This window comes from Sinocyclocheilus anshuiensis, unplaced genomic scaffold (assembly GCF_001515605.1).
Source record: "Sinocyclocheilus anshuiensis isolate Anshui unplaced genomic scaffold, SAMN03320099.WGS_v1.1 scaffold85, whole genome shotgun sequence".
In the NCBI taxonomy this organism is placed as follows: domain Eukaryota; kingdom Metazoa; phylum Chordata; class Actinopteri; order Cypriniformes; family Cyprinidae; genus Sinocyclocheilus; species Sinocyclocheilus anshuiensis.
The window spans coordinates 3,855,957-3,870,642 of NW_015536800.1; the positions used below are offsets into that span (position 1 = coordinate 3,855,957).

The 14,686-nt window shown below is 39.9% G+C and overlaps 1 protein-coding gene across 1 annotated transcript in view; it reads left to right on the forward strand.

Moving 5' to 3' along the window:
• The window catches only part of LOC107656592 (zeta-sarcoglycan-like), a 269,237-nt gene that overhangs the window by 196,568 nt on the left and 57,983 nt on the right, over nt 1–14,686 (forward strand). The window contains exon 4 of the mRNA XM_016444488.1: nt 4,887–4,974. Coding sequence (XP_016299974.1) covers nt 4,887–4,974 — 88 coding nt within the window. The remainder of the gene's footprint in view (nt 1–4,886; nt 4,975–14,686) is intronic.

Genomic DNA, 14,686 nt, shown 5'->3' on the forward strand with positions numbered 1-14,686 from the left:
ATATAGTATACATACTTGTTTGTATCATATGAGAAGTAGTAGTGTAATTTCAATGTCTCATTACATTTCTGAGAAAAGACATGCAGTAGTCAACATTTGAAGTGGATCAAAAAAGTTCATCAAAGTTGTTCTAAGAGAAGAACGCATTTTGGTTTTAGGACAACTTTAGTGAAAGGTTTTAATCCACTTCAAATGTTGACTAGTGTAATATGATGTTTGACTTTTGAAACCTCTCTGATGCAATTTAAGTGAGGTTGTTAGACAGTTCTTAAGATGCAAAAGACTGACATTTCACACCTACTCATGATGAGAGATTTCTTGGATAATTTCTTCTCTACTCCAGAAGTAGACAAGTGTGAGTGCTTTAACCCTGAACTTACTCTTGCATCATCTGTTTTGCCTCCCTATGTGCCATCAGCAATGCTCTCTTGCTGGTTTCTTCTTTCCATGCTTACAGCTGTGCTGTCCATGGTGCTGAATGTCTGCTGGTGTTTTAACAAAAGCAAAACAACAGAGGAGTCATTTCTGTACTTTTCAAAATTTGATGATGAAAAAAAAAATAAATCTTTACTTCTCAAAATTTAATGATAAAAAAAAAAAAAATACAACCATAAAAACAAGCTTTATAAAGGCCAAAAAAAACCTAAATGTCTTTTAGGGTTCCCTCCAATGTGTATTAATATAAATTTCATAAAAAGTTGTTTTACAGACAGATACTTTGTATTAATTAATTGTATTAATAATTAAATGGGTAAAATGATAACCGGATGAACTTTTTGTTATCATACACACCCTCATATTATTCCAAACCTGTCTGATTTATTTTCATCTGTGAAACACAAAAGAATACATTCTGAAAAATGTCTCTTTTTTTCAGTTTCTCTTTTAATTTTCCATATTGATTAAAGTCAGTATGGACATGTATTGTTTAGAAGTTTTTCTTTTTGGATGAACTATCCATTTAAAAAGGGATTGCACATTTCACATACACTACATTTAAAATATTTTGAGTAATTTATATATACTGTAGAGTTCTGTGCAAAAGTCTTTGGCTACCATTAGATTTGTTGATTTTGCAATGGTATAATGATATGGTCACATCATTTTTTATCAGTCTCTTTATTAGAATACAACCAGATAATACACACAATTTGTATGCAATGTTAAAAAAGGCAAAGTATTTAGTGTGACCTCTCCTTACACTTAAACCTAAATGGAATGGAACCCCAATTAATGTCATTGCTAAACCATGTATTTGTCCTACTGTTTCATGTCAAAATGACTGTTGTGTAAAAGGTATTAGACCTTTCTCACAACAGTCACTTTGACATAAAATAGTAGGTTTGTGCAAGACATGCTTCAGCATTACATACACATGTTGTATGAGTATAATCCTTTGGAAGATTGGTAATATGTATAAGACTAAATTTCAATCCCATTCAAAATGCCAAAGACCACAATTTGATAGACAAAAAAAAAATCATAATTTTGCATCAGCAAGGCCACTCTGAAAGGAAAATCAGCAAATAAACTGGATACAAAAGATGTGGTATTCAAGCTGTTATAAATAATTTTGAAGAATGTTGAAGAATCAGAAGAAGTCAAGGACTGGAAGGCCAAGAAAACAAAATCTGATGAGAAGTTTCTCAGACTGCAAGAAGTCCACCAAGGACCTGGCTCAGCATCTGGCAGCTTCATCAGGATGCCAAGTTGACCCTTTTACAGTCTGAAGAAGTTTGACCAGGAATGGACTTTGTGGAAGGGCAGAAGCCAACAAATCTTTTTTTTTTTTTTTCAGAAGGGTAAGATATGCAAAAGTTGTCAAAAAATTGGAATGAGAATCAGTGGAAAAGAGTATTATGGAGTAACAAATCCAAGTTTGATGTTTTTAGGTCCAGTCGTTGACAATCCGTGAGAAGAAGAGTTGGAGAGAGATAGTAGAATGAGTGCTTGTGCGGCCTTCAGTAAAACACGTTGGAGGTCTATCCTGGTTTAGGGCTGTGTATCTGTCAGTTGGTAATGTCCAAATTGATGGGATCATAAACACTGTAAAGTACAGACTGATTTTAATTAATTGTGCCATTCTTTCTGGACAGTTCATGATTGTTTTAGTACTTCTGAGAAACAAGGTCTACATGGATTTAATCCCACCAATGATTTTGTGATTAACTATCAAACAGAACCCACTGAGTTAGGACATCACAGGGGTCGCCACAGCAGATAAAAAAGGTGTCTAAATTTAGGATCTCAGCAGGTGTGTGGGATTGAAGTGTGTCGTTAAACGAGAGGAAAAACAATGAAAGAGAGATAATGAAGAACAGGTGGACATCTGGGAGGAACACAGAATTGTCATGCCTGAATGACATTCACACAAATTCTCTCTCTTCATTCGGTGTCCTGCTTTGCATTGTGTAAGGATGGAAGGAGAAGAATGAGGCGTTGAAGCGTGGACACAGATTTTGGATCTGTTTGATTGGAATGGAAATATAGATCAGATTAAAGGATAACACTCTAGCCGAAGTGGCTTCTTTTCATGTAAATGTCTAGGAGGTTATTTGCATGTGTCAGCTTCTGAGCCGCCAGGTGACTAATTTCACAAGCCAGTCGTGTTGGGTTTAGATAAAAGAAGTATTCAACATACTGCTGAATGTTGAGTGTTGAAGGTCTATGTCAAGCTAGAGCAATTAAAATAAAAATGTAAAAGCTTGCTTGTATGAGTTTATCATATGCATAAACCTTCACTACCCTGTTATTGCTAACTTTTGATTTGAATGTGTCCTTTTATGATCCCCGTCTGCTGCACTGCTCATTTACCCATGATCAAAAACAATAATACTGTCCATCTCAGCTTTGAACATCCCACATCTAGTGGCAGCACACGTAGTGTTGGGTAGGAGGGTATTTCTGAGGTAATTAGAGAAGATAGTGTTTTACTCCATTAGACTGACATCATCTGGATCTAATTATACAGTGCGAGACAGCAAGTGCAGATACTGCAGCTCCAAACTGCTTCTATTGTTGAAGCGATCGACGAAGTACTCCTCACTATAATATAAAACAGTTGGCTTCTGCCACTGACGTGTGACTATAAGTACTGTGCATGGATGATTGACTTGGTTTATTTCTTTCTGTGCCTTTTTGACATCCTTTAAGTCCTCTTATTTTATGTACAGCAAGCATAGACCCAATGTAAATAAGCAATTCTTTACAGTTTAGCTTCTTTGATTGTAAAGGGAGTTTCCACAGGAGTGCAGGCTTACTTGATTGAAAAATATTTGATGGCAACATTCTGATGTTTTAATTTATGAATAAATTACTTTACGACACACACACGTGTGTGTGTGTGTGTGTCAGGTTTTGTCTACACTGTGGGGACCAAATGTCTAGCAGAAATGTCCAGAGTAGGCTTAGGGTAAGGGGATAGAATATACAGTATTTACAGTCTAAAAATCATTGTCTATGGAAAGTCCCCATAAAACATTAGTAAAATAAAATAAAATAAAATAAAATAATTGTAGATAATATTGTATAAATTCTTATTGTGTGTTAACTGTATAATAATAATAATAATTATTATTATTATTATCATCATCATCATCATTATTATTACTATACATAATAATAATAATAATAATCAATAATTAATTACAGTATTTCTTGTTGATTGATCTGTTTTTGCCCTGCCAATGAAAATAGTCAAGATTAAACCATTACACATGTTTCTATACTACTGTATGAAAACCATTCTGTCACTACATGTTTATTACTTATGTGAACTGTAGACTGTGTTTTTGTCCACAAGTGAAGACACATGGCCACACACTAACCACACAACAAAAAAAACACAGAAAGTACAGAAATGGGGAACCTGCTCTTGTTCATCATCATCATCATTATTATTACTATTCATAATAATAATAATAATAATCAATAATTAATTACAGTATTTCTTGTTGATTGATCTGTTTTTGCCCTGCCAATGAAAATAGTCAAGATTAAACCATTACACATGTTTCTATACTACTGTATGAAAACCATTCTGTCACTACATGTTTATTACTTATGTGAACTGTAGACTGTGTTTTTGTCCACAAGTGAAGACACATGGCCACACACTAACCACACAACAAAAAAAACACAGAAAGCACAGAAATGGGGAACCTGCTCTTGTGGACCTTCACTGTACTTCATTGTCGATATATTGATCTGGTTGGCTGGCAGGTCGATCAATGTCAAAAGGGAGCGCTGTGCTTTGAAGCTAATCTAAAGGCTGAATTCTCATGCCCAGATTCTTAAGCATTAAAAAAAGATCGAGCCTCAGATCAGTTTATAAAGGTAACACACAAAATCATTCTTAATAATATAGAGACTTTATATATGATGAGGTAATTTCATAATTGAATGCATTCATGAATGTGACTGGGGTTAAGATGCATTGTAGGGTGTGTGTTTATTCAGAGCCACGGCAGAGGTTCTGTTGTGGAAGAGGATGTATAGGTCAGTAGGATCAAAGTTGCACAGAACAAGAAGACACTGAATCCAGTGATCCACAGCATGCACCCCTGCATGCATGAACACACAGACACACACCCCGGCCAACCAGTGTGCATTCATCCATGTACACACACACACACACACACACACACACAAACACACACACAGTCTCTGACAGCTCAGATATCACATATAGCTTCATTTTGAACACATTAACTTCACATCTATTATTTTCATGATTCTGATTTAAATTTAAATGAGTATGGTTTATGTAAATTACATTACAACATGACATTATTTTCCTTTTTCCTGTCTTGCTTTAACTTGTTTATCTTCTTTTATTATGCAGGGTCCTATAATCAGTTTATGTCTTTGATGTGTGTGTGTTTCAGGACAGTCCTCTGGTCTTACAGTCAGACCGCAATGTGACGGTGAATGCACGAAATAACCTTGGCCAGCTGACAGGACAGCTCACTGTGGGTGAGTGGCATTTTTAAACTATATTTTCATGGACATGTCACCTGAGTTCATACTTTCTCATTTCACAGCGGGCCTTTTCATTTATAGCTGATGTGTTTTTCATACACACATCTATTATCTATTTATTGTGTATGCTACTACAATATTTCCTTTTTTGAACTCCTACAGCATTGCCTTATAAACCTTAATATGTAATTTATTTCTTCTTCTTCTTCTTTTTTTTGGCACTTCATTGTACTCCTGGCATCTGCTCATTTACATGAAAGGAGTTAATCGAATTTGAATAAGGAAATTATTCTTTGTGTTCACAATTTCAGAATTCACTGAAATTGTTAATAAGTTGCCAGAAAACATAAAATAAATTGTGGTTGCTTTTACTTAATTACCTAGATGGCATTTTAGTAAATTACACCCTGAAGGGCTTTTGGGCCTAGATTTTTTTTCTTTCCTTTTCATGGATTGTATTATATTCAGATATTAAATTGGAAGAACACTAAAATCTGGAAATTCCTGCCCACCCAAACTGTTATAGTTATGTAGGTTTTGTTTAAGGTTTCTTGTCTTTTGTCTGGCTTCCCTGATTGTGTTCAAGCATTTTCTTGCCCAGGTAATTATTTCTTGTGTAGTTAAACCCTTTGTGACTTTGTCAAGTCTTGTCTTTTGATGTGTATTTTAATTGGCAGTGTTTTGTTTCCTGGGATTTCACTTTTGTATGTTAGCTTTGATTTTTTAATATGAAGCTGCACTTAGATTCCAAAACCTATTAGACACAATTTTAGACTCTACAAGACCCAAAGTGTTACAACCACCTCCTAAAAAGCACAATTACCTATGTTGAAAGACTTTTGTGATTGTATGTGATTGTACATATTGTGTTTTTGGTTGAGTATTTGATGATGGTGTAGAAAGTGGTGCTGCTTTTGCAGTTTGAAGTCAGTAAGGTTTTTTTTTTTTTCTCATTCCAAATCAATCCAATTTGTAGGGCACCAAATCTACATATTGGAATGATTTGTGAAGGATCATGTGACACAGAAGTCAATGCTGAATATTCAGCTTTGCCATCATTGGAATAAATTACATTTTAAAATATATGAAAATAGAAAACAGTTATTTTAAATTGTAATAATTTTTCACAATATTACTGCTTACTGTCTTTTTGATCAAATACTTAAACCTTGATGAGTGTAGGAGACTTCTTTCAAAAACATTAAAATATCTCACAGATCACAAACTTTTGAATCGATTGGATTGAGCAACACATTTAGTCAGGAAAACCCTGTTGCACTAATCCTGTAGTCTTGTGTTTTTGTTTTCAGTTGGTGCTCAGTTTCACCATCACATTTTAAAAGACAGCAGGCTGCATTCTGGGGCCGGCTGCCCACCGTGCTCAGGATCTCCATCAATTAGCTCTATCTCAATGCAGCCACGCGGGGTTCTGGAGTTCCTGTGTTTTCTGGTGTTTTTCCAGTGAATCCTCTTCCCTTGTCAGGGATTTTTTTTCCCACTCCAGGGTATGCAAGGCAGAGTGTTTATGTTTGCGTGTATAAAAAGAACTACCTGACTCAAACTAGCTGTAAGTTCAGAGTAGAAGCAACTGCCCCTAAAGCCAGAAGAAGTCTAGATGTTCTCCTTCACTTACTGCTCATGGACTACAGCAGATCACAGCTTTGCTGTGCAAAGGAAAACAGAGAAAGCAACAACCACACACGTTTTCCCTGTATTAGTAACTGGCACCAAAGAAATGCTGAAACTTTCTTGTTTTTTTCTTTGAATCTCCACTGGTTGTGGCTGTTTTATTTTGGTTAGTGCTGCAGAATTCAGAATTGAATAATTGGCTCCAATTTAATTCATGGAGATGTGATGCCGTGTTCATTCTATAGGTATGTGTGCAGAAGTGTATAGTCTTTCTTTACAAAGTAACATTGCCAAATACTGGCCTCTCATGCATAAAACAGTCTTTTTAGTTGTTTTCTAAATCCGTGTGAATGTGGATCGTTTTGACAGTGTTGTTGTTTGTACGCAAATGAAACACTTTTCTGTTAGTGTTCCTCTTTCATTCACAGGTGGGAAAAATCTGAACTCTCTGTTGGGTAAACCACAACATAACAGTCTTCTCTGCTGGGAAATGCTGAATTAATAAAGCACCATGGGACACAAATAGCCTGAGATTTAATTTAAAATATTTGCATTTATCATAAAAGAGGCCATAAGAGTCAGATAATGCTTGCTGTGTTTTTGCTAGGAAAGCGGATCTATATGCTATACTTAGAACCAGGTTTTTCAATTTCTAAAGGCATATGTGAACATTAATTTTAAGTACACAGCAAGACTAGAAATTAACCAGTGTCAATGAAAGTAATAAAAATGCCCCAGATATGTAATGTTTAGGGGCAAAAGTCATTCCCGATAGAGACCCCCCTCTTCTGTTCAGACTCATTATTTGTTTAGTATTGATTTAGTGCCTTTGCAGTCACCATAGTGACTTACAGCTGTCAGATGTCTATATTCACTGTCTCAGAGGGGTGTATTGTTGATTGTGTATAGCTGATATATTATATTGCATGTTTGTAATATTAATTATTATAAAATTATTATTATTATACACATTTATATATAATTTATTGAATTATTATTTATTTTACTTAATTTAATTCAAGCATTTGACGAAAAATTATGCCAAATAATGAGGGTGAAAAATCTCAATAATGCAAAATAAAACTTACTTTTCTCTTATACAACTTTAAGCAGATGCTATGTGAATTTACTTCTACACTGAAGGTTTGTTACCAATTTGGAGTCACCTAACACTCTCACCAGTGTGCCCTCTATATCCTCTCTTTGACATTTACCCACTCTGCCAGGATGTTGCCTTCAGGCTGTCACTGATCTTTCGAAATTGTCTGAATATTTAGGGAATTTTGTAGAAATTAGCTCCTAAACAGGCAGCAATGTTACACTGTATCACCTCTCGCTCCTACACTCCTGTTTGCTGTTTGTTTCCCTCCTCTCCTTGTTCTCTCGTCCCTGAACCCACTCGCTGCAAGAACATTAATCTTCAAACAGAAATTGTATAGAGGTGCTGAGAGCCAGAGAGCTGGACCGTCCTCTGATAGCTTGGCCCAAGAGTGCAGAGGTCTCTGTTTTTATAATATGGCCCATAAGTTCAGGTGATTGATGCACCGTTGCGTTGTGGTGAGCGTGAAGTGGGAGCACTGCGATCATGACTTTATCCTGTGTTCATAAGGGAGTCGCTTAAATATCTGAGAGGTGTAGTCTGTCATAGTCTTTGTAGTTTTAGGCTGAAGGTTCAGAATCTTGGGGTTACAAACTAATATGGGGTCGCTGGAATTGCAGATGACATTCATATGAACTGCAAATTATTTAGGGAATATACTTCTTCAACTTAGGACACTTTTTCCCAGGGCCTGATTTTTACAAAAATTCCCTTATAATTCTTTATTTTTAATTGTTTTTTTTTATGTATGCTGGTTTGTTTGTTTGATTGTTTATTTATTTAATAAATAAATTTGTTCGTCTCAGTGACACATTTTTTGAGCAGCTGATGTGTGATCTCTCCTTAGTACCCGTGGCTAGTAATGCTAAAATTAAGTAGTTTTACTTTTCTGTAGTTTTTCAATGGCTCTCGGTCATACCGTCGACATTACCTGAGCAGTCGAAGGCTGCGCATTTATTGCAAGGATGGAGCAAAAATGTAAGTGTCTAAAGCATACGCACAGTTCCATTGAATGATAAATGTGTTTTAACAATGCCGTTGAACCGAATGTATGAATGAAACTGTTAAAATAACCACAGCATTAACAACAACCTTGAAATAAGAGTGCGATCATCTGATAATCAGATGCATGAAAGTGGCGTTTTTTTCTATAACAAACAGACATCGGGCGCGTTTTCTTTCAGAATCATCATTCACCGATGGAGAGGAAAAGTTAAATAGCTACAATAGCATTTTAGTTAATGAAAATGAGATAAAGAAGTTTTCGCACTGAAAGAGAAGTGATCTCGCGCTTATAGAACTTAAGACGTGCCAGGCTATATTCAAATTTAATTGTGAATCATATCGAATTGAATCGTTCTGAATTTGCAAAAATCGTTCTTGAATCGAATCGAAAACCTATGAATCATGAATCGAATCGATTCACTGTCTAACCAAAGATTCACAGCCCAATAGTAGGCCTAGTGGTATCGACGGTCACGTGAAATGTGTAAAGTGAAATGAATTAAATTGTCGATCATTTAATTTATAGTAGATTTGCTATATTACATTGCATCAATTTATTTTTTTCCAATCAGAGGCATTTTGATTTGTCACCGCGGAGTTGTTCGGTGTGCGCGCTCATTGACTGAATTCTGATGAATATGCTAGCATTCACAAATTCTCTCATCAGCATATTTAAGAAACTGCAGAAAAGAGATTAATTGTAGACAGCTTCAGTAATTATAACGAGAGTTTTTGCAAAAATGCATAACTCAATAAGTAAATGCATAACCGGTTTAGACTGTGGAGCGCTTCTATGTTCCCCTTCCGAAACTCGAGCTGCGTCGAGAAACACTTTGGGAACGCCCTTGCATGACCGCGTTCTGAAGCACGTGTAAAATCAGTCCAGTGGAGCAGCGAGAAGTCACGAGCAGGGTGACGTGAGCAACCAGGAAGTATAAAAGTGCAACCGTGTATGTGTCAGTCTTATTTAATTCAATTCAATTCAAGTTTATTTGTTAAACGCTTTTTACGATACAAATCGTTGCAAAGCAACTTTACAGACAATTACGTTTCTACAATATTTAGTAGTAGTTTATCAGTGGTGACTGTCAGTTTATATACATAGGGCAGAAATGTACAGAAAAATCAATTAAAGATGTAATCAAACGGAAGATGAACACTATTAACAGCAATTATTATATGATTCAATCAAACTTGTAGCAAAATTTGGTAGTTCTGTATGTTGTTTCAGGGTTGGCATCATCTGAGGTCTTCTGAGGGGTTTGCATCATCTCTTCTCAGGTGTTCTGGATCCACACTCAAGCTTGTGTAAATCCTAGTCCCGTGGCAAAAACAGAGAAACAAATAGAGACATAATTAGCGTAGCTGCTGTTCCAACCAAGTAAAATTAATTTGTTTAACCCAAACTAAAGAATAATAATGCGCATTTGAATCAGAATCAGAATCAGAATGAGCTTTATTGCCAGGTATGTTTACACATACGAGGAATTTGTTTTCGTGACAGAAGCTTCCACAGTGTAACAGAATGACAGTGACAGAACAAAAAAACACAGATAATAAAAAAAAAATTATAATAAAAAAAAAAATAGAACAAGTAAAATAGGGAATAAAAAATATACAAATCGACAATTGTATGTACAGGTATATAACAATAGACAGTTGTATGTACAGGTATATTATGTGGTCTCGTTGAGATATATAGTTGAGTATCATCAGCATAACGGTGGAAACTAATCCCGTATTTTCTAATATTACCAAGGGGCAACATATATATTGAAAATAGCAGAGGACCTAGGACAGATCCTTGTGGCACTCCATATTTTACCGGTGATAATTTAGATGACTCCCCATTTAAATAAACAAAGTGGTAGCAATCTGACAGGTAGGATCTAAACCATCTTAAAGCCTGCCCTTGAATACCTGTATAGTTTTGTAATCGATCTATGAGTATGTCATTTATTATGAGTATGTCAAATATTTACAGTTGTCTGTCAGTCCACAAGCAGAAATATGTCAAAATCCAAGTCTAAGTCTATGGCGAGCGAATGGCATTACAGACGTTGTGTTCCTCCCTGCCCACGATATCTGGCAGCGGGGGATACACGTGTATGTGTCAGTCTATCTACTGTTGTCTGTCAGTCCACAAGCATTCAAAAGAATATGTCAAAGTCTAAACTAACATCTATGGCGAGCAAACGGCATTACAGACGTTGTGTGCCTCCCTGCCCACACTATCTGGCAGCGGGGGATACACACAATCTGTGTGTTGTTTGTTTAGGAGCGGAGCATGCACGATCAGCTCTAGAGGGAGCTGATTGTCATGACTGTGAGTTGCTCTCGCTGCCTGTGCTCCTCTCTCGCCTGTCCGTTTTTGATGAGAGCGGCCAGGCTCGCGATTCTGCTGTTGCCGAGGTGCAGCGTAGACTGTTGTCATGGGGATCGCAAGTGGATTTAGTGGAGGAATCCAAGACAGGCTCGTCCTTTTTTCGGTCCTTACCCGCTAGATCCACGGCTCCCTCTCAGGGATCGGAAGCCCGCGCTGCGGTTTCTTCCACCTGGAGATAGAGCCAGACACTTCATCTATCTTCCTACAAAGAGGTGGATGTGATGAGTGTCGAGACACTCACCCCGCACGTTCACGAAGTGCGTGGATGCTGCTCTGGCTCCTCTGCGACTCCAGGGCATCCGCATACTCAATTTCATCGACGATTGGTTGATACTAGCTCAATCGGAGGAGATGGCGGCTCGGCATCGAGATGTTGTCCTCGCCCATATGAGAAAGCTGGGGTTAAGACTAAATGCCAAGAAAAGTGTTCTTTCTCCACTACAGAGAACCACTTATTTGGGCGTGGTGTGGGATTCGACCACGATGCAGGCACGTTTGTCTCCTGCTCGTATCAAGTCAATACTCACGACAGTCAAGAGAGTAAGAGAAGGCCAGTCACTCACTGTCAAACAGTTTCAAAGGCTGTTGGGTCTGATGGCAGCGGCGTCCAATGTGATACCTTTTGGCCTGCTGTACATGAGACCCTTGCAGTGGTGGCTCAGAACCAAAGGATTTTCCCCGAGGGTAAATCCGCTTCGCATGATCAAGGTCACGCGGCGATGCTTACGTGCCTTGGACATGTGGAAGAAACGTTGGTTCCTGGCTCAAGGCCCGATGTTAGGGGCTCCTTGTAGTCGTGTAACACTAATGACAGATGCCTCTCTCACGGGCTGGGGGGCGGTCATGAGTGGCCGCTCTGCCCAGGGTCTGTGGGAAGACGACACTTCCTTCCAGACCTGTGGGGACATAATGTGCTTGTTTGCACAGACAACACATCGGTGGTTTCCTACATCAATCGTCAGGGGGGTCTGCGTTCAAGCCCCTTATACAAGCTGGCGCGCCAGAACCTTCTGTGGGCTCAGGGGAAGCTACTAAGAGCAGTCTACAGCCCTGGGTATCTCAATCAGGGGGCAGACATCCTGTCGAGGCAGGGGCTGAGGCCCGGGGGATGGAGACACCCCGAGGTGGTGGAGTTCCTTTGGAAGGAGTTTGGCCAGGCGGAAGTGGATCTATTTGCGTCGCAGGAAACGACACACTGTCCGCTCTGGTTCTCCCTCACGCATCTAGCTCCACTTGGGCTGGATGCCATGGTGCAGACGTGGCCGAGGCTTCGTCTGTAAGTTTTTCCCCCGATTGTTCTGCTCCCAGGAGTTCTGGAGAGAGTACGCAGAGACGGGGTCCGTCTGTTGCTAGTTGCCACGTTCTGGCCGGCCCGAGTATAGTTCTCGGACCTGGTGTCCCTCCTCGACGGCTCTCCGCTGGAGATTCCGATCAGGAGGGACCTCCTCTCTCAGGCGGGGGGCGCCATTCTTCACCCCCGCCCACTCTGAAGCTATACGTGGCGGCCTTAGCTGCTTACCACATACTTCTGGGTGGTCAATCATTGGGAAGACACCCACTTGTCACTCGTTTCCTCCGTGGCACCCTGAGGCTGAGGCCAGTACAGCGCACTAGTGCAATGCCCCCTTTGAACCCATAGAAGAAGTTCCAGTCAGGTTTCTCACGCTCAAGGCTATTTTTCTCCTCGCTATTTCCTCACTTAAAATGATCGGGGATCTTCAGGCACTTTCTTTTTCGTGCCTGGAGTTTGCTCCGGGCATGGTTAGGGCATTCCTTTACCCGAGGGTCGGGTATGTCCCTAAGGTGCCTACTTCTTCGCCAGGGCCCATAGTACTTCAGGCATTCTGTCCACCTCCGTTCCAGGAAGTAGGCCAAGAAAGGCTTAATCTGCTCTGTCCAGTACAAGCACTGGATGATTACGCATACAGAGCTGCCCCGTGGCGTAAGGCAGATCAGCTGTTTGTTTGCTTTGGTGTGCCCAAGAAAGAATCTCCAGCGACCAAGCAGACTATGAGTAGGTGGGTGGTCAAGGCCATCTCACTGCAGCGGGCTGGTCCTCTCCGCAAACTTTTGTCTGCTTCTATAACCTGGACCTGGCATCTACCCCAGGGTCCCAAGTCCTCTCTTCGTGTTGTGCTCAAGAGATACACACACAGGCAGGGACTTGTTAGTATGGTGCAGTGGGTATTCTCGTTCCCAAAGCATTTCTCGACGCAGCTCGAGTTCCTGAAGGGGAACGTCCCTAGGTTACGTATGTAATCATGGTTCCCCGAGAGAACGAGACACTGCGTCTCCTTGCCATACTCCCTGCATCGCTACTTAATCGAAGCTAACTTGTGCTCTGCCGGATGCGCTTTTATACTTCCTGGTTGCCCATGTCACCCCGCTCGTGACGTCTCGCTGCTCCATTGGACTGATGTTACACGTGCTTCAGAACGCGGTCATGCAGGGGCGTTCCCAAAGTGTTTCTCGACACAGCGTCTCGTTCCCTCGGGGAACCATTGTTAAATACGTAACCTAGGGACGTTTCTTTACGTCATTTATTCCGAGTTTGAATAACCTTATGGGAATAACAATAGGTATGTGAAGTCTCGATTGTCTAATCTGTAAAAATGAATTCATAAACCCTTCATGCTTTTCCCCTTTATTAGGCCTAATCGATATTAATGGTCATTGATATCAAGAAGATGAATAATCAGAAATAATGTTTTTTTTTTTCATGACATTGCAGCTTCACTCTTTAATGAGTTGTTTTTTATAGGCTATTTACATTATGCAATTTTTTTTAAATATGCGTACACAATGTTGTACCTTTGCAGTGTAAAGATGGCTTTTGTTGATGTTTTTTAAACAGTAGTATACACCAGTGTACTATACAAAAGTTACTTGAATGCACCCATTAGGGGTCAATAAAATTAGCGAAGACTGAATACTGTCTAAATACTGTCTGAATTTTGGAACTCTAAAAATTAGGTTCCCTTTCAGTCGGTCACTCTCGACGTCACGTCGGATGACCGACGAATTGGGGTCTCGCTTAGAGAGACCAATCTACTTCGAGTGTAAACTAAACGAGCCAATGCACATTGGCATGCGATTATTGCATCCAGCTGCCGCTGATCACAGCGTGAGTATAAGTAGGCAGCAGCAGAGCATATTCACTCACCAGGTCGTGGACGGCACCTTTTACTGCCGGAAACTTATCTGCTGGTTCCTCCTCCCTCACCACCCTCGATGGTGGGGCAACTAGGGGGTTACAAGGGTCCCCCCGGTGGAGTGGTCGGTTGCGATGCAGTTGTGTCCTAATACAGCCTCCAACCGGCAGGGAGAACCGTGCCTCCCCTCCCGGGTCTGTAGGTACTCGACTGGCCAGCGATGCTTATACGGCCTGTGGAGAAGCTGCCTTCACCTTACACGCTACGGCGTTGTTGCAAGTGCACCAAGCCAAGGCACTGAGGGACTTGCACGAGGGTGGTCACGACCCGGAAGTTCTCAGAGAACTCCGCACCGCGGCGGACCTCGCGCTACGAGCGACGAAGGTTACGGCGCGTTCTCTGGGTTGTGCGATGTCCACTATGGTGGTCCAGGAG